The sequence below is a fragment of the Talpa europaea genome, assembly GCF_964194135.1.
Source record: "Talpa europaea genome assembly, chromosome: 9".
NCBI classification, from domain to species: Eukaryota; Metazoa; Chordata; class Mammalia; order Eulipotyphla; family Talpidae; genus Talpa; species Talpa europaea.
Genome location: NC_140076.1, coordinates 21,402,606 through 21,429,674, shown reverse-complemented (window position 1 = coordinate 21,429,674; position 27,069 = coordinate 21,402,606). Strand labels below are relative to the sequence as shown.

Genomic DNA, 27,069 nt, shown 5'->3' with positions numbered 1-27,069 from the left:
AATATTTCCACAGGAATTTGTCACTGACTTATATTCCTGCACTATGAAACATGAGTATTTGGACAAAGAAATAGCTTCTTTTGGTAAACAATTAAATATTATGGGAAAAAGGGCAAAAGATTGAAACAGACACTTCACCAAAGACATGAGACATTAAATAAGCATATGAAAAAATGTTCAACATTAATCATCATTAAGAAATTATAAATTCAAGTGAGATACCATTACATACCTATATGAATGGCTATAATAAAAAGAAAGAAAGAAACAAACAAAAAAACTGACAATACCAAATGCTGGAGAGGAAACAGAGAAATAGGAATCCTTATTCACTGTTGCTGGGAATACCAAATGGTAACAGCCATTCTGGAAGACAATTTGGCAGTCTTACCATATGATACAGCAATTGTACTCCTAGTTGTTTACCCAATCAAGTTGGTAACTTACATGTACACAAAAACCTGCACATGAATGTTTACAGTAGCATTATTCATAATGCTGAAAACTGAGAGCAAACAGTATGTTCTTCAATAGGTAAGTGGATAACAAACTGTAGTACATTCATACGAATATTATTCAGCATTATAAGAAGTGACTTATTGAGCCATGAAAAGACAAGTAGGAACCTTAAAAGGATATTACTAGGCAAAAGAAGCCAACCAGAAAAGGATACATACCAGATGACTCCAATGATACGACATTTTAGAAAAGGCAAAACTACAGACAGATAAAAAGACCAGTGGTGGTCAGGGACCTGAGAGAGGGAGGGAGGGAGGGAGGGATGACGAGATGGAGCACAGGGGATTTTTAGAGCAGTGAAACTATTCTTTGATCCTGCAATAGTAAGATACATGACATCATTCATTTATCAAAACCCACAGACCTGCACAACACAGAGTAAACCTCAATATAAACTGTGGACAATAATTTATCAATATCTGTTTATTAAATGTCTCAACTAATCCAAGATGTTAATAGAGAAAACTGAGTGGAGGGTAGGCATATAGGACTATAGAATATTTGCTAAATTATTCTGTACATCTAAAACTGCTATAAAAAACAAATTCCAGTCATTAAAAAAAAATTACACTGGAAACCGTGTAATGAATGGACAAAAGTAAACTAGAAGGAATGCAGGAAAGTATAACAGTTTGGAAGCTGTGATAATGCCAACTACTTCTCTCCTCAGCGGTGCATGAAGACCAAATTTATTTACAGTTTTGCCAAAAATGGGTACTGTCATTGTTGGTGAAATTAACTCATCATAGTTTATATTTCTTTTTTTTTTTTTTAAAGATTTATTTATTTATGCATACAAGAGCTGGGGTATAGGCCAGAGATGCGGGGGGTGAGAGGATTACCAGAGACAGAGTGGGGAACAGAACAGGCAGACTGACTGAAACACACTGCTAAGGGGAACAGCAGGCGAGTCAGGAGAGGTCTGCTTCGCCATGTGGGTTGCTCCCTGCCCGGCTGGGGATCGAACTTGTGCTCTAGAGGCTGCGGATTGCTTAATAATGTGGTGCTTAACCCCTTGCACCGCCATGGAGGCCCAGTTTATATTTCTTTAATGACTAATGAGGCTGAGCATCTTTTCATAAGATAATTGACCACCTGTTTTTCTGTTTTATGTCCTTTGTCTATTTTTCAGTTGTTTTCCTTTCCTTGCTGATTTACAAATTCTTTTGAGTTTAAAACCTTTGTTTCATCACGACTTAAAAAATATCTTTTGGATTTTATAACCACCATTTAAATCACTGTATATTATTTTATCAACATACTATATAACTTGCTCATTGTTTACAACCATTTCTTAGATTTTCTAATATTAGGTATTATGAAAATTTTGTACATAGAAAATTTTCTACATTATGTAATCTTTCCATTGAACATGTTTTTTTTGAATTGAAAACAGTCTTAGTAGATTACGAATACATTCTTTTACTTTTAAGGGAAAGGATATTATCAATTTATACTGCCATCAGCAATGTATTAAAATACTAGATTCACCATGTTACTGAAAATCACTAGAAATTAAATTTTAAAAAATATTTGCTAATCTAATAGCATAAAAATTTCCCCCTTACTAACCTATACTTTAATTATTGGTAAAAAATAACATATATTTACTTGTTTTGTTCTTTCTTGAGAAGTTCTGATTTTTATTCTTTGTTAATTTATCTAAAAGAATATAGTAATTTTTTCTCTCTGAACACAACAGAGCTGTATGAAAATTTTAGTTAATAAAAAACTAGCCTTTGTTGTCTCCCTTTGCTACAAATATTTTTTACATTCTATTGGTTTTCTCTGAATTTTAGTTATACATATATAAATTTATTTACTTCTTACAATTACCTTGCATGGGTTAGGGATTATTAGCATGCTATATTCACAGTAAGGAGCCTAAGGCTTGTGACATTAAGAAACTCAGATTGCACAGGTAGTACTCCTGGCAGTACTTGGTATTAAGCAGCAGAGCTTGACTCCAGTGTGTGCTTTTTAACCACTACATTATACTTGTACTCAAATAATCTTAATAATTTTTAATAGTTCTTCCCTTAACCATTATTTTGTAATGCTTCCTTTACTGAAATTCTTCTCACAGGGTCTCTTTTTGGTTTAGTTTGCTCTATTGATTTATCTTTTTAAAGTAACAATACAATATGGCTATACATATAGCTGTAAGATGTTTTATTGATGTTTTAAAATTTTTCTGATGCTTTAAAGTTTTACAATATGGTTTTAGCACAATTCTAAAAGGAATGTCAAGTATTTGGGGAAAATGCTATCTGAAGATATCCTTACCATACACTGGTGTCTTCCCTGGCAGGATGACAATAATGAGCTGCAGCCCAGAGTAGGTGTTCTTGAGATGCCGGAACATGGGCTCCACGCTGTCTGCCCCCTGTGCGTATTTGCAGAAGCAAGGTTGACCCTGGATGGGCATCCCTGCATCTTTAGAAATCTTTCGCAGCTGGTCTGTGAAACCCCTAGAAGGAAGAACACTAAAAATAAAAACTTCGTCTAGTCATAAATATCTACAAACTAGTAAAGGAAAGTTGGGGAACGGTGCATGGAAAATTAAGCAGAGATTTGTGAGCTCCACGCGTAAAGAGGGCTCCAGACTACTGATGATGATTAAGGACAACATGGTTAGTAATCTATTTTGCAAACCATGAACACTATTATACAGTTATATGGCATTTTACATTACAGTTTACAAAGAGCATTAGTAATAGATTATGCTGGTTAGGAGCTCAGCTCTAGAGATAGCACTATTGGCTCCAATCCTAGTTCAGTTATTTCCTAGTTTTAGACAAGTTTTAGACAAAATTTTTACTTTTCCTCATCTGTAAAATAATTACTCTCATTACAGGGTTGGTGAAAAGATTAAATGAGATAATTAAAGCCTTTACTTAGCACACTGCCTAAGATATGGATGGTATAAGCTTGAAAAATCTTAGCTATTGTTTATTTTCTAATTTGAGCTTCACAAGATTCATTAAACAATGCTTAGGTCAGGTATTATTCCCAATTTAAAAACCAGGAAACAGTTTCAGGGATATTAAGTATTTGATCAAGTTAAATGGCTGGATAAATAGCAGAGAGAGAAATATGACCTAGCCCAGACTTTCTTTCGATCATATCACCTATCTCAAACTAGGATAGCAGGAAAAATTGTGTCCTCAAGGGGGTGTGTGTGTGGGGGGGGATGCATGTTCACAATTTATATATATTTTAAATGAAAACAATTAAAAACAAACATGGCAGGAAGAACTTTAATGTACTTTTGTTCCATACTGAAAAAAAAAAAAACCACCCAAAAAGCAAAAGACCAATGATTTCATATTTAAATAAAATTCTGTATTTTGTCTAGGATAAAGGAGCAATGATATTGAGGTTTAGCAAAAACTTTACCTGTTTTTAAAACCATATTTGTTTTTAAAATAAATATGGCTCGAATTCAAAAATCTGAGTTATCTTTGCTCAAAAACACCTTGATTCCCTCAGGACAGAGATCTGTAGGGATTCTCTTCTTTTTTTCCTTACTAGTATTTAATTCAAGAGGTATGGTGTTGAATTTTGTCAGTCAGCCTGAACAAGAACGGTAGCCCAGTGATTCTACAACTTCTATCCAGTCATGAACAATAAATGTAAAATGAAAAGATGAACTGTAAGTCTGATGAACAACTGATGTATTTTCTTTGGTCTCTCTGGAGGTCAAGTAAGATAACTTATAGTAAACTATGCTTACAGCATCTTACTTGAAAGAAGGGGTATTAAAAACTTTGGAAAAAAAATGTGCTAAGTGATCATTAAGAAATACACTTAAAATTTGGAGTTAATAAAGAGCAATGAACAGAATTAAATATATATACATTTTATTTCTTACATGAAGGAGGCAAAGCAAATTCTGAATTGATTGGAGTAAATTGCTTTCTATACTACTCAATATTTATTATGGGAATATATGCTATTGAATCTATTAGTCGAGATTTAAATTAGACAATAATTATTTTCGTAAGAAAATGAAATTCTAGGACCTGGTGGCACCAGGGCTTACGTCTCAGCACTATGAAGTTATCAGCAGCCACTATAGCATGAGTTTGAGCTCTAGCCAGGGAGATAACCCACATGGTGCAACAGACCTCTCCTGTATCGCCCACTGCTCCCTTCAGCAGTGTATCTCAGTAGATCTGCCTGTTCTGCTCCCCACTCTGTCTCTGGTAAATCCTCTCACCCACACCCCCTCCATAACTCTGGCCTATACCCTAGCTTTTATATGCATAAATATATGCATAAATAAGTAAAAGCAAATCTTTTTTTAATAAATCTTTTTTTTAATTTTTAATTTAAGATTTATTTATTTATTTATACAAGCACTGTGTACAGTCAGAAGCGCGGGAGGGTAAGAGAATTCACCAGAGCCAGAGCAGGGAGCAGAGCAGGCAGACTGACGAAGTACACTGCTGAGGGGAGCAGCGGGCGTGGCAGGAGAGGTCTGTGCACCATGTGGGACCCTTGCCGGCAGCCAGGGATCAAACCAGTGCTGCAGAGGCCGTGGGCAGCTTCGCAGCCCAGTGCTCAACCGCTGCGCTGCCACCCAGTAAAAGCAAATCTTAAAAGAAAATCAGACTCTAGAGGAAAGATAAGAAATTTAGACAAATTATTTTTTAACACAATTCTATTTTATGCAGAAAATGGCAAGTGCAAATAGAGAGGATACTGGGATAAAGTAGTATGTTTACAGTTAAGAGAGATTACTTCTAGCATCACTAGGCACAGAAGATTGGATATTATTCACATGGGGAGAGATAGGAAGCACATCAGTAAAGAGAGGATGAGTGGAAATGGAAAAAAATACAGGAAGATAGGGATACAGTGTTTCCATTTCTTTGTCCAGAAACGTGAACATAGAGAAAGGACTAAGAGGCAGTGATGAAAGAGTTTAAATGTTATACTAATTGTTAATGTTACAGGTGTCCCCACCCTTGTCCATGGGGGTTAGGTATTTATTAATTCTAATGGTGTCTTCTCAGTCATTACTTTCCCCAAATTTATAAGCCTCAGTGCATGCCTGAAACCATGAATAGTATTAAACTATAAACAGCAGGTCCTTGAATAACGTAATTTCATTTTAATGCTAATGAGGAAAAAAATAAGCGATTCTTAGCTGGGCCACTATTTCTGTGGACTTTGCATGTTTTCCCCATGTCTATATGGATTTTCTCTGGGTATCTGGCTTTCTCTCACATCCCAAAGATGTGCACATGAGATTAATGGGCAAGTCATTGGTCCAGCCTGAGTGACTGTGGGTGTGGGTCTGCCCTGTGAGTCCAGTCCAGATTTGGTCCCATCTTGCACCCTGAATTCAGCAATGTGTAACCCTGAACTGGAATAAGTGGACTAAAAAATACATAAATGGATGAAAATAAGCTACTGCTTAAAATTACTAGAGATGTTTTGGGTCCTTATTTAGAAGTTTGGTGATTTTTTTCTTTTGACCAGAAATATGCTGTAGGAACTTAAACTCATTTATATCACCGAGCCTCTGGTAAAATTGCTTGTTATATGTTGTTTCGCTTAATGTTGTAATTTCCAAGAAAATATCAATGGCATTAAGTGAGGATTTACTGCACATACTATGTTTTTTCATCTACATACATACCTATGATAAAAATTTAATTTATAATTTATACCTAGTAAGAGATTAATAACTTATAATAAAATAGAACCATTACAACATTCTGTAATAAAAGTTATGTGAATGTGGCCTCTTTCTCTTAAAAAGTCTTACTGCACATACTATATTTGGACTGCATTGATCAGGCGTAACTGAAACCTCAGAAAGCGAAACCACGGATAATGGGGGGCACTACTGTCTTTTTTGTCAGATAAGCCTAAAAGTTCTGGAGGGCAGTTACAAGTGGAGCTGGTACTTTTTCACAACATTTTGGCACCTCAAACAAAGTGGCAGTAATAGCCCTTCAGACTGCTAAAGTCCCAAAGACCTGAGAGTTCCAGAGAAGAGTATTGAGATAAAAAAGAAAAGAAGCTGAGGGCCTCCATGGTGGCACAAGGGGTTAAGACGCAACTTCGGAAGCTATCTGCAGCCACTGTAGCATGAGTTCGACTCCCAGCCAGGGAGGTGACCCACATGGCGCATAAACTCTATACTGAGGCAACAGTGGCTAATTATTGGCTGATTAAATTAAACTTGAAATAAAAAAATCTAAACACAAAAGGTCCTAAAACCAAATTAATGACATGCCTTACTTCAGTATTTCTTCTCTGCACTGCCTCTGTGTGGCAAAACAAGCTATAGCCCACATTTTGATTTCAACTCCTGTGTGGAACTGTTTCCCTCTCATGTCCCATACTCCATGGCTTGGTGTTGCTACTGTCCGATTCTGTAGAAAAAGATGGAAGAGAAATAACAAAGTAAAAAAAAGAACAAATACTTAAAACACAATTTAGTAGCTGAAAATAAACATTCTGCAGAACAGATATATATCTGTTTATATACAACAGATTGTTCTAAATCAATAGTGTTATGTCTTTATCATAGAAAGATAAAAATCTACTAAACTCAAGCAAAGGCTTGAAACAAACAAAAAAAATGTCGGAACAATAAAACATTTTCTAAATTCTGATTCGGCTCTGATGCCCTTTTTCCACACATAGGTCTATAGTGAATAATCTCTCAAGGGGCTTACCCGGCCTCCATACTGCAGCATAGGTGCTGGAAGCACACGTCCCGTCACATGGGCCATTTCATCCCGAACTTTAAACTGAAACTCCTGAACAAATGGATCTGTTTCATAATTTGCACTTCTTACCTGACAACAGAAAAAGTGTGCAGTTACTTTCAAAGTTCCCGCCAATTCTCCTACTGTACTCATTGGAATCCTCTGTTCTTTTTCCCCACCATGTCAACAATCTTTTATAACAGGTCGAGTTAATGGTGCCCAAACTGCAGGAGGTGTGTGAACCACTTGGTAATTTATAGAAAATATTAGTGTATTAAGTTGAATAATAAGGAATTTCAATTATTTATGATGAATGTAAATGGCAACTGAATTCAATATGTTTTGGGGAGGGTGATCTATAGATTATGAGAAATACCTGACCTAATAAGAAGTAAAAACCTCTAATTATAGACTCCAGGTATATACTGTTAAGCTTTATATTTTGGTAATCCTAAGGTTTTTCCCCTAATTACTTGATTTATAATTATATATTATAAATTTAGAAGGCTAGTGCGATGATCAAGAGTAGGAACTCTAGAATCAGAACAACATGGACTCAGATTCTGTCACTTGCTTAGCTATCTGGAGTTAGGCCACCTTTCAGCTTTATGAGTTTGAGTTGTATCCTCTATAAAGTGAAGACTATACAAAATCTACATTTTTTTAGTCAAAAGTATCATGAAATTAATTATATGAAAATTAATTATGAAGCATTTAGTACCATGCATATCACACAGTCAGGTCTTGGTAAATAGTGTTTGTTATTCTTTATTATTGGCAATAAGGTATGAACTGACAGGGACATGGTTCTTTAGTAGTTCACCCTCAAGTGCCTTATTTCTCATTTCTAGAGTAGGTACTAACCAATCTGCTAATTTCTTCTTGTCTATCTGGTGCAGATCTTGCCGTGGCTTTGATCATGGTGGAAGTTTGATTGTCTGTGAGCTTCTTGATACATCGCTGTCCTGCCACAATATTACAGACCTACAAATGAAAAACAGTTTTGTTGGAGATGTACAGATCTTTTTTTAAACTTTCAGTGTTACTTACATGTGAAATTAAAATTTAAAATCTATTTTTTTAAACTGCTTCTTTTTAATACCATGTTAAGTAAAAAAGTAATAGACAATTTTGCTTTCCAGTATGATTATGATTAGGTTGAAATATAAAAAGGCTAAAAATAAGTATAACAAAAATGCTAACAGTGGCTACACTAGAATAGTAATATTGTGGATGAATGTTTTTTCCATTATTATTTCATTACCGACAATTTATAATAAATTAAAACTTAAAAACAGTTCAAACTCCAACATAAGTATGAGATTATGAAGTAAGCTATACACCAAAAGAGACCCTAGCAGAATTATGAGTAAGAGGATACTAATAAGCAGCCTGAACACATTACTTCTAGTGGCAGGTAGGTATGTTTCTGCTCCTGCCCCACTTGCAGACAGGGAAGGTGTGGGTACTTCAGCTGAAGAGTATATTTTTCTCTGAAATACTGTGCTACTGTTCTCTCCACAGTTTGGCCATTTTCTAACTGTAAAGGAAAGCTGGGGAAAAAAAAAAAAGCATTAGCAACCCTCATCTCATTATGAGTCAGCAAAACTCCGAATCCACTAACTAGAGCAAGCTGCCTCACATCATCTCTGCTCTGACAAATACCAGCTTTTCTTACGTTTGGTGACTGGCAGGCCTTCTTGTTACATTACAAACACGGTATTTCCGTCTCATTGTTCCACAATGAGTCACTTCAACCTTCAAACCTGTTCCCAACAAGAAAAACCAAGGTTATAAAACTGTCACATGCAAAATATTTATAGTTATCAAGCCTGTTCAGTACTATAAAAATTCAAATTCTAAGCAGACAGAAAATCTGTGATACAGAATATGAGATATCAAACAAAAGATTTAATCTATAACATTGCTAATAATGGTTATAGTCATGATAACTTTAAGTCTACCTTTTCCTATCCTATCAAACTCTGCGCATTAAAAAATAGAAATCATAAGAATTTCAAAGTCTGCAGGTCAAGGGACAAGGTTCTCCATTAACTAAAAAAAAACCTGCTTGTAATAAATTCAGGTATTTACGCTGGGAGAGGGAAGGAGAAATGAAGGAGTTGCAATAATTTTCAAGATATTCTATAGCCTTCAAATTATGTGCTCTTTCAATAGCCCAGTCATCACATACTGACTGAAGATCAGAATTTTCTGAAGCCCAAACAAGAATTCCTTTAAAATGTTTTAAGGCATTAAAAAAAAAATTCCCAGCCTCTTTAATAGAAGTGGAGTGATAATTTTGTTCAGGTATAATATACTGACATAGCTCCCCTACTTTTGTTGATTAGAAATCAAATGCTACTAAAATAATTCCTAGAGCAGGTGATCTACATTCTTATGGAAATCCTTGATCCCTCTGAGAATCTGATGAAGGCAAACGACTCAGAAAAATACACTTATATAATTTAGCATATGATTTTAGATGTTCCTGGATCTTTGCAGTTCATCTATGGACACTAGTGGTTTGAGGATCCAGGTCGTTTTAGAAAGTGAGGCAATGGGCTTGAACTACCTTCTCTGAGATGATGGAATGCTTTACATATATAGCATATATATGCTAATATGGTAATCACTAGCAATATGTATTACTGAGCACATGAAATGTGGCCAGTATGTCTGAGAACCTGAAATTTTATTTAATTTACATTTAAATAGCTACTTGTGGCCATTGGCTACTGTATTTATTGGTCAATATAGTCCTGGAGCTACCTAAAGAAGAGTTAATAGACACAGTAGCTACTCATAACACAAGCAACTCCATTTCTATAGCAGAGACCCCAAAAGAAAAAAATAATCTAAAAAGGAGTTGATGGAGGGCCACTTTTTGTTCCTTGATAGTACTTATGGTTATTATTGGAGCAATACTATTGAATCTAGTGGATATTAGATTTAGGAGTGCTTGGATACAGGGACACTACTTACTATCCTATAATACTACAGTATTACCTCCCACTCCCAAGCACAACAAAGAATTATCCAGCCCAAAATATCAATAGTGCCAAAGTTGGGAAACTGTTACACTAGAGCTTATTAATATTAACTGCAGTTCTAAGCACAAAGTTAATTCACAGGAGTATTTTCTTCTGATATAGCAGCACAAATTAGCATGTTAAATGGACACAATGTCACTGTGCCAGGATGGCGTGGGCTTTTCTTGAGGAGCACTATTGACTGAATCAGTGAGAAATAGCTTTTAATAGTAACTGCCTTTATAAAACTAAAACTTTAGATCGATTAAAGTATTTACTACACTTCTATACTGTAAAGGAGATTAAAATTATTATATTTGGGGGAAAATAGTAGAAAAAATTAGAATAAATTTCTATCATCTACATCACGTAGCAATTGATTTTTCAAGTCTTCCCCTTGAATTAAAAACATATTAGAAAGGTTCTATAAATTTCTAAATACTGATATAAATTGGTAATTTTATATATATGGCACTTTTTACCATACATGTCATCCAAAATTTCTGCTGTTTAACTATGATGATTTATTGGACAAAGAAACTACCCTCAAGTTGTTGTTAAATATTCAGGAAATTTTTCAATGGGAACCAAGTGAATATACTAAGGAAATCTATTAATTATAGCATTTTTTATTAGTATTTTCAGTTATCATCAAATTCCATATGCAAGCTAAAAATTAAACCCAATATACAGGACAGCACACCTAACTTTGATACTCTTGAGTTACTGTAGCAGGAATACACGATGTACTTTAAAAATCCCTCTTAAATAAAAATCTTCTTGGCTTTGAATGGAAGAAAAAACCATCAGTTTGTCAATTAGATTCAAGTCAGGTTTTTCTATCCCAAATCTGGTGGGCACATATACCTAAGAACTAGACCCAAATCAAGGGATTAGCAAAAAGTTGAAATTAAAAAAAAATGGACTAGATAATTCTCTGCCCAGGACCCTCCCCAAACCCACCATCCAAGCAAAAATATTTTTTGGCTTTAATAAATCAAAAATTTAACCTATAAACTTGGTTTTACCTTCACTATAACATCAACTTTATAATGCTTTCTAGTCATATTTTCAGTCATTTCTTTGGGCCCCTGAGCAGATGAAGTTAAGATCGATCCATGCTCTTCGGGCAGCAGGTGAATCCTTGTTCTGTACATCTTGTATTTTCTGTGATAGAGTGGTGATATGAGTTGATTGCATAGTTACCGCAAAATAATGTAAATGATTTCATGGTATCAGAGGTGGTAACTAAGAAGCAACTCCACTGGAAACCATGGCATTTAGATGATCACATATTAATGGTGGGTAATGCACTACCTCCCCACAATGCTAACTGTGCAGTTAATACAGATTATGAAAGGACAATGGTATGGTTGCAAAACAGTAATATATAACAGTTTCTATTTTTGGTACTTAAATAACTTGAGATAAATGGATGCTTATTTTCAAAACAGGAAGAAGTGAATGTTTATTACAATGACTACCTTTCTCCTAGTTACTGAATGGCATAGAATCAATAATTACTGGAGTAAGCAGGATGTATTCAGCTACTCTGAGTTGGGGAACTGAAAGATGTTCAGTGAACAAATTTTAATGTTACATTCAAACCACAAGCTGAAAATTATCTTAAACAAGTAAAACAAAATAAAACAATTATTTCTGACCATTTAAGATCTAACAATATAAATAGAATTTATATTACTTTTTCTATTTGTTAATATCTAATTTTCTTCATGTCTAAATAATAAAGAACTGAATACACTGGAGTCACATTTTACATACAATTAGGTTCTAAAGTCATGAACAGGTGAGAATTTTAGATAATCAAAATTACTTTAGAAAAATCCCTTAAACTGCTGATAAAGTACAGCATATATGAAGATATATATATACACACATATAACTGCTAATGTCTTTAGAAATGTACCTGTATATAAAGAGCAAATATGTACAAAATATAAATTTTGGAATACTATTACAATGATTTTTTTCTTTTTCTCTTTGGAAGACCATACAGAGATTAGTTTATGGTAGTAAACCAAACATATAATACAGAAGCACTGTACAAATTTTGGCAACTAACTAAAATAGTTGAGATCAATGATCAACTATAGAATGCACATGAAGTAACTAAATTCTAACTCCAGAACAACACATAAAACTGGCTAGCCCCATATCCAGAAATTTTTAAAGGAATATTCTGCCGTCATTGTAGAAAAATAAGAAGTCACTATAGTAGAGTATGTTCATAGAATTACTCCAGTTCTGAAGTAACAATGTTTTTAGAGTAAGCTTTCTACGTTTGGCAGTATTATAGAACCATTTTCCCATTAGACACTTTCATATTTTCACTTAAGAAGGGAAAATATTGACCAAAAATTAGCTGGTATTGATATTAATTCAACTATTTTGCATCCCTTTCATTCAAACACTGCCTAAAATGTTATGGTGATGAGTTCAATGTAAGGTTTTATAATTGATCTACATTCTTATTGGTGATGTTACATGAATAGATTTTAATTACGAAAAATGTTTCAATAAAAGTTTGTTACATCCATGCAGTTTATAGTTAAGCTCTTTTAAATGCTAATTAATTCACCTTTTATCTCTTTGGTGAATTTTACCCGATGAGAATCAGTCAGAGGTCTTGGCTGTTCATCAATATTATGAATGTCAAGAACTTCACACATGAACTGAATTACAGGTTGTGCTTTGTAGAAGGCAGTGGCAGAAACTAAGAAGAAAAACACAAATAGTACAAATTAATCTTTCCTTAAAAAATTCAGAAACAGGATCTCAGGCTACATGACAGCTTAATTACACTACAGAGTTAAAATTATCCTTTATGTACACTTAATTTTAAAATATTACCAAAATTAAGCACGATCAATTTGAGCTCTCTTTTATTGGAAGATAGGAACAAGTGTAGAAAAGGCAGATACTAGAGTTTTTTTTATCATCTCCTTCATCATGGGTAAATGAATCATTCCTTTCTCTACTACAATTACAGAGAAGTTTTCTGGGTAGGAAATAAGAACTGTAAGGGGATAAAGCAATCCAGAGCCCCTCAGCATTTGAAGAGATTGGCTACTGTTTCTTAAACAAAACTTTCTATGCTGCCCTAGACTGTTCTAGTGAGAGTTTTCCCTGTCTTGTAGATTTGAGAACACAGTGATATTATATGTTACTGCTACTAATCTAAGCTACAGGTAGTAAAATTAAGGGGTATCTGGCCAATGTTATTGAGCTACAGTTGGCAGTTTTTTCATTGTGAACTAGCACAATTTCTTAATCTCAGGTTTTGGAACTGGAAGAGTTTCACTAGTGGTTAGTAGGTCTACACCACTCATTTCTTTAACTCACACTTACTACTATTGTGTGCTATAAAGACACTGGGGATATGGTGAAAAATAAAATCAAAATAGACAATAAGCTATATGCCATCATGTTATTTTTCTATTTAAAAAGCATGCCCACACCTGCTAAACTAATTGTAAACATTTTATGTGGTATTCTTTCTTTCCTTCGCCTTCATTTAGGATTAAATAAACTTCATAAAAAGTCCCTCACCTCGAGATACTTAGCAAGGTTTTTAACAGTATCTTCGCATATGTGTGGGTGTTGAGGCTACTAATATTTTTTATTTACTTCTCTTTAAAATTTCATTTTAAATAATGAGCACACATTACTTTTTCTTTATTCTAGAAATAATATATGAATGAAGTCTCATAAAAATTTTTGAAACAATATAGAGTAAATACAGAGTAAAGACTTCCTCTGGTCTCATTTCCATCCTGTCAAGTATCTTTAAGAAGTAACCACTGTAGACTATGGTGATGGTGCAGGGGTGATTTGGTGGTGGGAATTTTACGGGGACTACATCTAAGAAGAGAAAGGATACATTGTACAAAAATGAAGAATGATATAAAATATTAATAAAATTTAAAAATGTAACCATTGTTAATAGGTATGTACATAAACTGTTCTTTTAATATGCACTTGTAGATATAAACATGTGCATACAACTGTTTTTTACATGACATCAGATAATAAAAGTTCTATGACTTATTATATTTTCTCTCTCTCTCTCTCTCTCTCTGACCCTTGCCGGCAGCGGGGAATGAACCAGCGCTGCAGAGGCTGCGGGCAGCCATGCAGCCCAGCGCTCAACTGCTGTGCCACCAGGGAGGCCCTTATTATTATTATGCTTTAAGTTAACATTATGTTTTAGAGATCTTTCCATGTCAGTAATATTCTTTTGCATGGCCTCATATTATTTTATGACACGGGTGGCAAGATAAATTAGGTGAATATATTCTCTCTTACTGTATTAATAAAAAGGACACAAATGTTAAGACATTAGAAACAGGATTCTGGACTTTGATTTTTTTTTTTCTTATTATATATCTTAGATCTACATGTACTAACCTGGAACCATATCACTCTTTAGTTTTTTAATTTCTTAAAAGTAAACAGATAAAAGGGCCTCCCTGGTGGCGTAAGGTGTTAAGCACCGCACTATGAAGCAAGCCAAGGCCTCTGAGCAACACATATGGCGCAACAGACCTCTCCTGTCTCTCCCGCTGCTTCCCTCAGCAGTGTATTTCAGTCAGCCTGCTTGTTCTGTTCCTCACTCTGTCCCTGGTGAATCCTCTCTCTGGCCGCCCCCCCGCCCCGCATCTCTGGCCTGTACCCCAGCTCTTATATGCATAAATAAATAAATCTTAAAAAACATAAACAGATAAAAATAAAACACATGGTGAGTAAATTCCTTATTTTGCCTTTCCCTTAGTCTTTTCCACTGAATTAGTAACTACTAAATTCACAACTAATGTGTCTTATACTACAGAGTTCTATCTACTAAACAAGCATTCTTTACCTTGTTTAACATTTTTCTGTTATTTTTCTCTACTGTTTCTCCCACTATGCTTCTAATAATTTACTATTTACCATTTTCTCTATGGAAATATGTGCATTTGAGGTGAAAATTGAAGTTAGTAATAAAAAAACTCTTAGAAAAGATAGGTTGAAATTAGTAAGTATAGTTTAATTAAGAGTGACTTTCAATGAGCAAAGATCTGTTTCTCTACCCCTTGGCTGAATTCTTAACTTTTTATAAATATGTATCTCTAAATGTCTGTATCTATATAGATATATGCATTTTATTCCTTTTCCCCTTTCACAAATTAATTTCAACTGAAAAGTAATGTTTACATCTAACATAAAAATCTATTAATATACCACATATTAAAGAAATAAGCATATAATCATTTCCATAGGTGATGGCCCCCTAAAAGCGTTAGATAAAATTCAACACGGTAACTAATACTCGTATGTACAAAGATTAAAGGGAATATCCTTACTTTGATACAAATTAATTGCCAAAAAATTATAGCAAATTCAACCTAATTAATAGGACGTTCTAGCTAGCACAGTTAATAGAAATAAGAGGTAAAGTAATTGGAAGGCAAGAAATGAAATCATCATTTTTCACAATTCAATTGTCAATATAAAAAATAGAATAAAATCTATAAATAAATCATATGGTATAAGAGCTCAGCAACCTTGGTAGATTTTTAAGATCAACATACAAAAATAAATTTCATTCTTACAGATGAGCAACCAACTTAAAATTAATTTTAAAAAAATACCTCTTAAAATCACAGCAAAAACATAAGGTACATGGCATGACAACCATACAAAAGATGTATAAGATGTATAGAAATAATAGGTACTTACATTATTGAAAGTAATAACAAAAAATCGAAATAAATAGAATATACCCTATTCATGCAAATTATCTCCAAACCATTCTGCAAATTCAAAGCATTTCCACTTAAAATACCAATAGAATATAAACTCAACCTCTGGAACTTAAGCTAAAATTAATACAAGTAATTGTTTAGACATGAAAATAAGTAAAAGTAATGAAACAAGAACAGCCAAGACAATTTTTAAGAATCAGGTCCACCCTAACATTCATCAAGATTTATTATTTATTCAACTGAAGAAACTGGGCAATAAATACAAAGAAAAGCAGAATAGACTTGAAAGCCTATCTCACATCATATACAAAAACAAATATCTATTTAAAGAACTCTATAGGAATTTACAAGAAAATATAAAATATCCTTATGATATTAAAGGAAGAAACTAAACTCATTAAAGACAAAAGATACCATAAACAAGGCTAAAAAAAAAAAAACAACTTACCAAGCTATAGATTGGTAGAGGATATGTGTAATATGATTAAAATATAGAATATGTAATGAATTCCTATAAACCAAGATAAAGCAATCAAAGCAACAAAGTGTATGAGTATGCATTTCATAGGAGAGAAAATCTAAATGTCAAAAAATGTAAAATTTCACAAATTGTTTGAAATAAGGAAGTCAATTTAAAAAAAAAAAACCCACAATACTGAACTGCCATTTTATACCAATCAAGATGGGCAATTAAAAAAAATTTCAGTATCAGTAGCACAAACTGATTAGCCAGTGGTGGCAAAAAAGTTCTTATCTAGGTGTGGGTATATAAATTGATAGGAGAGAAAATGGTAGTATATACTAAATTTGAAGATAAATTTTCAACCCTGCATTTACACTATACTGGAATATGCTAGAAAAATTCCGTATCTGCAAAAGGAGACATGAATAAGAATGCTTATAGTAACGTGTTCTTTTTTTTTTTTTAATAGAGGCATGTTTATTTGTTTGTTTGTTTGTTTATACATGCACTGGGTACAGTCAGAAGTGCGGGAGGGTGAGAGAATTCACCAGAGCCAGAGCGGGGAGCAGAGCAGGCAGAAGGACCGAAGTACACTGCTGAGGGGAGCAGCGGGCGGCAGGAGAGGTCTGCGCGCCATGTGGGACCCTCCTCCTGTGGCCGGGGAGCAGCTGGGTTCGAATCGGCGCCGCGGGCAGCTTCGCAACCCAGCGCTCAACCGCTGCGCCACCAGGGAGGCCCTAGTAACGTGTTCTTAACAGTAAAAAGAAAGAAAACAACCTAAATATCCATCAATAGAATTGATAAATTTGTGGTATATTCATATAATCAAATCTAATGGGCAAGTTGTAGAATTCAGGTAAAAGAACTTAAGAATGTAGAGATATTACTTGCATGGAGTTTGGTATATAATGATATATCATCAATTAGATTACCAGTATCTAAAAGTGTATAATATACACTTAAGGAAGGAAATTTTTTTTTTTACCAAAATAGACTAGATATACAAATTCCAATGGATAATGTTTCAATTCATGAACACAGTATATCATGAAATTTATTTTTTTTAAGACTTTATTTACGCATATAAAAACTGGGGTACAGGCCAGAGGTGTGGGGGCTGAGAGGATTCACCAGAGACAGAATGGGGAGTAAAACAGGTTGACTGAAATACACTGCTGAGGGGAGCAGTGGGCGAGTCAGGAGAGGTCTGCTGCGCCATGTGGGTTGCTCCCTGGCCAGGAATTGAACTAATGCTGCAGTGGCTGTGGATAGCTTCAGAGTGCTGAGACTTAATCCCTTGTGCCACCAGGGAGGCCCTGAAAATATATCTTTTAATTTTTGTCAGTTATTAACTGTTGCATGTTTGTTAACCATGCTTATTTTCTTTTCTTAGGTAGCAGAATTGGAATAATAAAAATAGGGGTTTGGAAATCAAGTAGAATTGGATTTTAATTCTAGCTCCAGGGCCTTTCCAGCAGTGCAGCGGGTTGAGGGCTGTCTGCAGCCTCTGCCTGCGGCATGGGTTTGATTTCCGGCTGGCCTGGGAGTATCCCACATGGTGCAGCAGACCTCTTCTGTCGTGCCCACTGCTATTTTGGTTGTCTGCCTGTTCTGCTCCCTGCTCTGTCTCTGGTGAATCCTCGTACCCTTCTGCACTTCTGGCCTGTATCCCAGCTCTTGTACAAAAATAAATAAATCTAAAAAAAAAAAAAAACAAAACAAAACAAACTAGCTCCAACAACTGCTAGTTAAGATTTCTCTGATTTTCTATTTATCCAACTGCAAAATTAGAACACCACCTACTACTCATAGCATTTTCTCCCATTCAGCAGACTGCCTTTTCATTTTGTTGAGTTTTCCTACTTTTTGAATTTTAAATAATTGTGAACATAAAGCATGTAATCTTGTTGATACTAGAATATTGTTTCTAACTCATAAAGCAAAACTAGTTTCCTTCATTTTCATTGATCTAACACTGAACAAATGTACAATTAATCCACTCTAATTTGTTGGTGGACATTGTGTTTATATTTTTCTTTGGCTACTAGAATTTTTTTTTTTTAAAGATTTACTTATTAATGCATGTAAGAACTGGAGTATAGGCCACAGGTGTGGGGAGGTAAGAGGATTCACCAGAATGAGGAACAGAACAGGCAGATTGACTGAAACACAACGCTGAGGGGAGCAGGGGGCGAGACAGGAGAAGTCTGCACCATGTGGATCAGCAACCTGGCTGGGGATTGAAGTCATGGTGCAGGTGGCTGCTGATAGCTTCACAGTGCTGAGATTTTCTTTTTGAAACAATTATTATGAAGTTGTTTCATCTGAGTTATCAACTTGATATAAAGTTGTTCATAATGTTCCTGTGTTAATCTTTCCACGCTGAAGGATCTCAAGGGATACCTTCCCTTTCATTCTTGATACTGGTAACCTGCATTTTTCAATTTTTCTTGATTAATCTTGCTAGGAGTTTATTACAATTTTTTTGAAGACCTGAGTTTTAGCTTCATTTATTTTTTGTCTGTTTTGTATCCAATTAATTTTTGCCCTGATCATTATTTTTCTTACCTTCTACTTACTTTGGGTTTATTTTTTCTAGCTTAAGACAGAAACTTTGTACAGTAGCCAGCCTCTAAGATGGTTCCTAATAAATTTTACCTTGTAGAATTTGCGCCTTTGTGCAAATGACTGATAAATGTTAAGGGATTTGTGTAACTGGTAAGAAAGAACGTAACTTTTAGTGGTAGGCTTTAATGTCATCAGTTGCCGCTTTGCTGTCACAGACTGCTTGACAGTCACAATGCTATGAGGATACTTAACCAGTCCTGTTGTGAGGTCCACATGGAAAGAAATTAGGCTTCCAGCATAAAGTGGATACCAAGTGAGTGTTACAAATGTAAACTCAGTTATAATCGTCCATTTAAGTATTTCTTAAGAACCTACTGTAACAGGGACTCCTATGGGTTGGCATTTAGAGTTGAACTAGACAAAGCCTGGTCTTCTACAAACAGAGCCTGGGTTAAGATGACAGATAACCCATGAACAGTTCATTTTATTTCACTGTAACAAAGATAAGAAACAATAAAATACAAAGCTAGAAGGAGGGGAAAATATTTTAGAAGATGAAAACAAAGTGCTGCAACTGACCTAGTACATCCAAGAAAATGAAATCTCAAGCCAGTTATGCGGGGCAAGATAAGAACCAATAGCACTTACATGATAGAATCCTCAAAAGGCACAAGAAATAACAGTGCTAGGTACCTCTGACACTGGTAATAGGAAATTGGGGTTGGGACAGAAAAATAAAGGGGAAAGCTATTTGAGAACCAGGTAGATCCCAGATCACTAGTATAGTTCCACACAGCTAAAGAATGGCCCTTTCTCATTCCCACATCACTGGAGGTTTATTCTCTGAAAAAGCTAAGAGACAAGCTCTCCAGAGGGAGAATGTCAGGTATAATAGAGGGGACAGGACTATACCAAAACCAAGAACTTCAATAACTACAAATATTAAATGCTGAATGCAGACATTCCCCCACCTATGATGCCCAACTTCACTTCCCAAATGTAGGCGATCAGACCATTCCCTTCAGGCAGGAATTTGGAAGGCTCATCTTTGGGTAAACCGACTAGTCCAGAGGAAAGACCTAAGGAAAGACAAAAGGAATCCCCTAGAAAGCAAGCAAAATGTGACCTCAGAGAACAGCTATGCACCAAATATGACGGGCATACTCAATCAAATGGAAACTAAATCAAGAACACACATCTTATGTAGACTGTCATGGAGGGCCTGCTACCCTTACACTATTTTTCTAATGTGAGGATAGGCTGGGCAAAGCCTGACAGAGTTGGCTTTACTTGGCCTGGCCAAGTTGATAAAATTCTTGCCCTGCTGCCTGAAGTTAGATTCTCATTTTACACCAAAGAAATGTTTGGTTTTGATATACTAAAAGGATGAACTTGAACATTATAAAAATGAATTTATTTCTCAGGGATCCTATACCTGAACTCATGACAAACATATGAAGCAAAAAATACTAATATCGTGATTAATAAATTACTATTTTCCTCACAAAGGAAGCATATTTAGTGTTAACTTTTGATTACTGCAAAAATGAATTATAATTACTACACTCTACCATCACCTGCATATCCTAATTTTTTCTAGTAGCAAAATACTGAACATTTTATAGAAAGATTCTTTCTACTGAAGAGCACAAGGAAGTAAATTAAAATAAAATAACATTTCTCAACTCAGATGTCCTGAGATTTGGTCTGAGATTTGCCTTCCGGGAATCTTGCTTCTTAAGGGACACAGCACAGGGTTGTGAATATTAATGGCATAAACATGGGAGTCAGACGGTTGACCTTTAGTATTTATTTTATTTTTTTTTAAAGATTTATTTATTTTTATATAAAACTGGGGTACAGGCCAGAGGCACGAGAGGGTGAGAGGATTCACCACAGACAGAGCAAGGAGCACAACAGGCAGACGGACTGAAATACACTGCCGAGGGGGGCAGTGGGTGCAACAGGAGAGGTCTGCTGTGCCTTGTGGGTTTCTCCCTGGCCGGCTGGTAATCAAACCCACCCTGCAGAGGCTGCAGACAGCCTCACAGTGCTGCGCTCAACCACCTGCGCCACTGGGGAGGCCCCGATCTTTAGCATTTAAATATAAATGATGTAACCTTGAGCCTCAAATATAAACTATTGGTTTAATATAAGTTATTTAATATAGATATTAAATATAAACTGTGATATTTAGGAGAAAGTTATTTTAGGTAAAATTGAGAATTTTTTCTGCCTCCTCCAAACTTCAGTTAAGGGGATCACCTAACTTATAACTGTGCTGGAGTTTATATGAGATAATTAATGAAAACTGCTAAGCACTCTCTTTGTTACATGTAAGTGGTAAAAATGCGAGAGATACAACTAACAAACACAGATGCACTGTGATGTTCTTAAAATGCATGAATTACAGTAATAAAATGCAAGTTGTAAATGAGTTTGGGTTAAAAGCAGGCAGTACTAAAAAAATATTCTGTATTTCATCAACTCTAAGATGCTAATGATGGATAATCTTATGCAGCCTAAAGAGGAAACCTGTGAATTAAACTATGACAAACCTACCTAAGACTTCTCCCAATTTTGGAGAGGATGAAATGTAAAAAAATATATATATATATTGAGTCTTAGGCCTCCCTGGTGGCGCAAGGGGTTAAACACGGCACTCTGAAGCACGAGTTTGATGCCTGGCTGGACAGAGAGAAACCCACATGGCACAGCAGACCTCTCCTGACTCGCCCGCTGCTCCCCTCAGCAGTGTATTTCAGTCAGTCTGCCTGTTCTGTTCCCCACTCTGTCTCTGGTGAATCCTCTCACCCCCCACATCTCTGGCCTATATCCCAGCTCTTGTATGCATAAATAATAAATCTTTAAAAAAATTTACTGAGTCTTAGATTGGCTAAACTGTACAATTGGAATTAAATTGTTCTTTCTTAGAGTATTTTTCCATGTTTATCTTTACCACTAATTTCACTTAGTTCCTATCTATCACTTCCTCAGAGAAATGACTGTCAAACACTGAACCAGAATGTATGCCTGTGTTATATGCTCCCACTATACTCATGCTTATCCTCTGCAGTAATCATTAACAGTCCTCTCCATCAAATTTTAAGCTTAATAAGAGATGTTTTGTTCAGTATAATATATGAAATGCAAGGGATGCAAAACTAAAATCACATAGAAACAAGTCAGGAAATAGATCCTGCTGATTTTTCACAGCAGGATTATATTTTACTGGTAACTAAACAATAAATCCATTTAAAATTTTAGGCTATCTGTAAAGATAAAAAATGAAAAAAAAATTTTATGCTATGATTTTTCATTTCGCTAAGATACCACAGCTCTTTTCTAAAAAAAAAAAAATACCATCAGTCTTCTGATTTCTACGCATTACAATGGCATCGTAAGTTATCTGCTTACGCTGGTCATAAACACACTCACATTTTCCTTGAAACATATAGTCTTTTAGATGGAACTTGTTTCCCTACCCCAAGCAATCTATTCCATTCCTCTTCCTTCTTTCTTCCTAAAAGGAACTGCTATCCTAAAATAAAGTGACCATTTTATTCCGTTTGATAATGTTATTGCATTTATAAGCACATATACAAATAACATACCCTTTTGTTAATTGCTCCCCTAAACACTGTTTTCAATAACTATTCATGTAGATAAACGCACGTATGGTTCATTCATTTGAATGTTACATAGTATACCACAATCTCATAATAAATTTATATAGTTTATTCATACTGCTACTGATAGGAATTAGGCTGTTTGCCATTTTCTGCTATTAAAAATAATGCTTCCTGCAAGTTGCTGTGGTATATTAAGGGTTTTAAGATATGTACAATTTCATCTTTTCTACAACAGATTATAAAAACTGTTCTCTGAGGTAGCTGTATCATATACTCCTATCAACTGTGTGTAAGAGTTCCTTTACTTTATCCTCACCAACATTTGATAGGACATTTCAATGTTAAAAATGTGATGGCACCTTACTGATTTCATTTGCATGTTCCTGATACTAATGTATTTGAGAATGAGATTTTCATGAATCTCTTGAATACCTGGGTTTCCTCTTTCGTGAATTACCTCTTTTTTCCATTGATCTGTTCTCTTTTGTAAAATTCTTGATTACATGTGATACAAATACTCTCCTAGAATTTTAACTTTGTCAATGGTGTCTTTTGTAATACACAGCATTAAATTTTGATGGAGCCAAGTTTATCAGTATTCTGTTTTATGATCATACATTTTATATTTTATATGATATTAGAGATGCTCTCTTGTTTTTCCTAAAAAGAATTATAAAGTTTTACATGCAATTTGCAGCAACATGGATGGAGCTGGAAGTGATCATGCTCAGTGAAATAAGCCAGAAAGAAAAAGAAAAATACCGGATGGTCTCACTCATAGCAGGAATCTAGAAAACCTAAATAAGGGACCGGGACCAGGAAAAAGATAACTATAAAAAAGAAAAAATCAAAATCAACAAACAACTATGAACCAGAGACACACTATGGGGTTGGGGGTGCAAGGGGGGATTGAGGTCAAAATAAGGGGGTTGCAATTGTATGGGGAATATAAAAATAAAATTAAAAAAAAGAATTATAAAGTTTTACTTTTCACAATTACAATTACAATCTAACTAGAAATAAATTTTGGCTATGATGTGAGGTGGGTCTAATTATTTTTTTCATATAGTTAACAAGCATATAAATACCACTTATTAAATATTAAATATTTTTCTCTTTTCTCAGTGATTTGAAGTACCTTGATATTCACAACGTTTCCATAAACATAAGTGTAACCTATTTCTAGGTCCTATATTATGCTTCACTAATCTGCCTGTCCTTGAACTTAAATCAGTGTTATACAAATGTCAGAATTTTAAAATAACGACAATTCCTCCTCTCTAAGTTCTTCTTTAAAATTATATAGGGGGCCTCCCCGTTGGCGCAGCGGCTGAGCGCTGGGTTGCGAAGCTGCCCGCGGCCTCTGCAGCGCCGGTTCGATCCCCGGCTGCTCCCCGGCCACCAGAGGAGGGTCCCACATGGCGCGCAGACCTCTCCTGCCGCCCGCTGCTCCCCTCAGCAGTGTACTTTGGTCCTTCCGCCTGCTCTGCTCCCCGCTCTGGCTCTGGTGAGCTCTCTCACCCTCCCGCGCTTCTGACTGTACCCAGTGCATGTATAAACAAAAACGAACGAACAAATAAATAAATAAATAAATAAAGCATGCCTCTATTAAAAAAAATAAAATAAAATAAAATAAAATTATATAGGGGCATCCCTGGTGGTGCAAGGGGTTAAGCACCGCACTATGAAACAATCTGCAGCCTCTGAGCAACCCATATGGCGAAGCAGACCTCTCCTGTCTCGCCCGCTGCTCCCCTCAGCAGTGTATTTCAGTCAGTCTGCCTGTTCTGTTCCCCATTCTGTCTCTAGTGGATCCTTTCATCCCCCCTACCCCTACATCTCTGGCCTGTACCCCAGCTCTTGTATGCATAAATAAATAAATCTTAAAAAAAAATTATACAGGCATTTTTTTTTTTGCTTTGAAACTGACCTCTATTTAAGGTTACTTATTTATTGTTACTACTATAAAATTTTTTAAAATTAAAGTAACACTGGTTTACAACACTGTATTATGATTAAGAAATAATAATTTTTTACATATAAATCTTAATAACGACTTAAGTTTCATGATATATATATATACCCTATTAGAATTTAAGATTCCATTTACAGATTGGAAGTCTAATGTCTCATTCATTTGTATATTTTATGGTTTTCAAATAAAATTTTAAAGGTTTTAGAGATCTCTCAGAAATCTTTTATTCCTGTGAACTTCCTTTTCAATTCAAACTCTTGATCTTAGTTGTATTTATTTAATCTTTGCTTACTATGACCATGAGTTATCCTAGGCACTGAGGGCATACAACACTGGTATCTAAGATGGACAGTACCTAGCTGCATGGAGCTTTCATTTTAGTGGAGACCAGACAATAAACACATGCTTTTATAAACACACCCTAAAAAAGAGGGTGACACATGTTATTACAGGGCAAGTATACTGTGCTATGGGAATACGTAAGAGAAATACCTAACTCAGACTTGGGGGATGGCTGGATGGGGGGGAGAAGGGTGTCAAATACTGCTTCTCAAGGAAGTAACATGTAGATTGAAACCTGTAAGAAGAACAGAAGTTAGCAAACACAATAGTGACTAAATATCACAGTACTGACATCCATGTCTTAATTTTATTAGAAGAGTCCCACTGCTTAACTGAATCAGGTACTCTTTGAAAATATTTCTTCCTTGGCTTCCTTGATACCATTTTTGGGTTCTCTTACTGCCTGTGATAAACATTAGCTGCTCACTCTTTTCTTTCTTCTTTGAGTGCTGACATTCTTCTCACAGCTTTATCCTTTTCAGTCTTGTCCTTAATACTATTCCTGAAGAAGTTCTCACACTTCTACAGATTTATCACACATGCATTTATATACTTCTGCTTTTAGTTCCCACTACTACAGATTCTCATATCTGAATTTCCTACTATATCTTAGATGTCTTTATCCCTAAGTGTTCCATAGAGTCCTCAAGCTTTGGACATAATAACACTTATTTGGCCTATTTGTATACAGTGTATATTGCATCTAACCAGCAATAGCAGCTCTATGTCCTGTATTCAGTAGAGAGCAGCATCATTTGAACCTGGTATGAATGAAACCACTATTCTGGAATGCATGTTAGGGATTATGCTCTCCTTAGAAGCTAGTTTATAATATAGTGCAGTCACTTAGTCTGAAGGAACATAAATATATTTCAAAGATTAAATAATCACATAATTTTAGAGGCCAGTGTGAGGTTTTGTTTTTATCTTAATGTGGCAATTTGGCTTAGCTACCAGTTGTCAAACAGTAGTCTAGGTATTGCTTTGAAGGTATGTGTAGATATAATTAAAATCTATACCTAGTTGACTTAAAAAAAAAAAAAAAAAAAAAGGATATTCTGGGGCCTCCCTGGTGGCGCCACACTATGAAGCAATCCGCAGCCTTCTGCAGTTTGAGTTCGATCCCTGGCCGGCCAGAGAGAAACCCACATGGTGAAGTAGACCTCTCCTGTCTTGCCCTCAGCAGTGTATTTCGGTCAGTCTGCCTGTTCTGCTCCCCACTCTGTTTCTGGTGAATCCTCTCACCCCCCGCATCTCTGGCCTGTACCCCAGTTCTTGTATGCATAAATAAATAAATCTTTAATAAAAAAAGATATTCTCTGGATAATTTGGGTGAGTCTGATTCAGTCAGATGAAAGGCCTTAAAAGCAGGGCTGAGACTTCTGAGAAAGAGAGAGAAGAAATTCCACGTATAGATAACAGCTTCAGGCCAGGCCCCTAAATTATGATCTGTACTTCCTGGTAGCCTACCTTAAGGATTTCAGATTTGCCTAGCTAGTCCCTGCAATTGTCTAAGCCAAATCTCTTTCTCTATGTATCTCCTACTGGTTCTACTTCTTTGGTTGAACCAGACTGATTGATACACCAGATTTGTAATTTATTTTAAAAAACAATTCCTTCAAAACCTAGCAAACCTATTGGTTTTCAATCAGTGCCAGTAACTACACCCAAGTTTTTTTTCTGGACATGGTTCTTAAATCTATCTTTTCAATTTAATCCTTGTAATATGTTCCTTTCTTTCCATCCCACATTAGACCATTACCATCTCTTACCTGAACTAGTGATTGAAAAAGCCTCCTAACTGGCTTCTCAGATTAGTTTTTTCTCCTCTATCTATTTTCCACACTGTTGCCAGAGGTCTCTTTCTGGAAAACAAATATGATTAGGTCACTATCCTTCTTAAAAATCTCTGACATCTCCCTATCTACAGGGTAGCAGTAAATTTGTTTTCATTAGTTTCTATTTTTTTTAACTCTATTTCCTTCACATTTAATTTTGTTATTTTTCTGTCTTGTTGAGATGAATGCTTAGGTCATTAATTC

General features: G+C 35.3%; 1 protein-coding gene across 1 annotated transcript in view; it reads right to left on the bottom strand.

Moving 5' to 3' along the window:
• Nucleotides 1–27,069, bottom strand: part of LOC311176613 (protein argonaute-3) — a gene marked incomplete at both ends in the record, with an annotated part of 76,751 nt that overhangs the window by 13,714 nt on the left and 35,968 nt on the right. Inside the window, 7 exons of the mRNA XM_084242267.1 lie at nt 2,806–2,990; nt 6,778–6,911; nt 7,218–7,340; nt 8,115–8,234; nt 8,656–8,803; nt 8,929–9,016; nt 12,882–13,016. Of these exons, the coding sequence (XP_084098393.1) occupies nt 2,806–2,990; nt 6,778–6,911; nt 7,218–7,340; nt 8,115–8,234; nt 8,656–8,803; nt 8,929–9,016; nt 12,882–13,016 (933 nt within the window). The remainder of the gene's footprint in view (nt 1–2,805; nt 2,991–6,777; nt 6,912–7,217; nt 7,341–8,114; nt 8,235–8,655; nt 8,804–8,928; nt 9,017–12,881; nt 13,017–27,069) is intronic.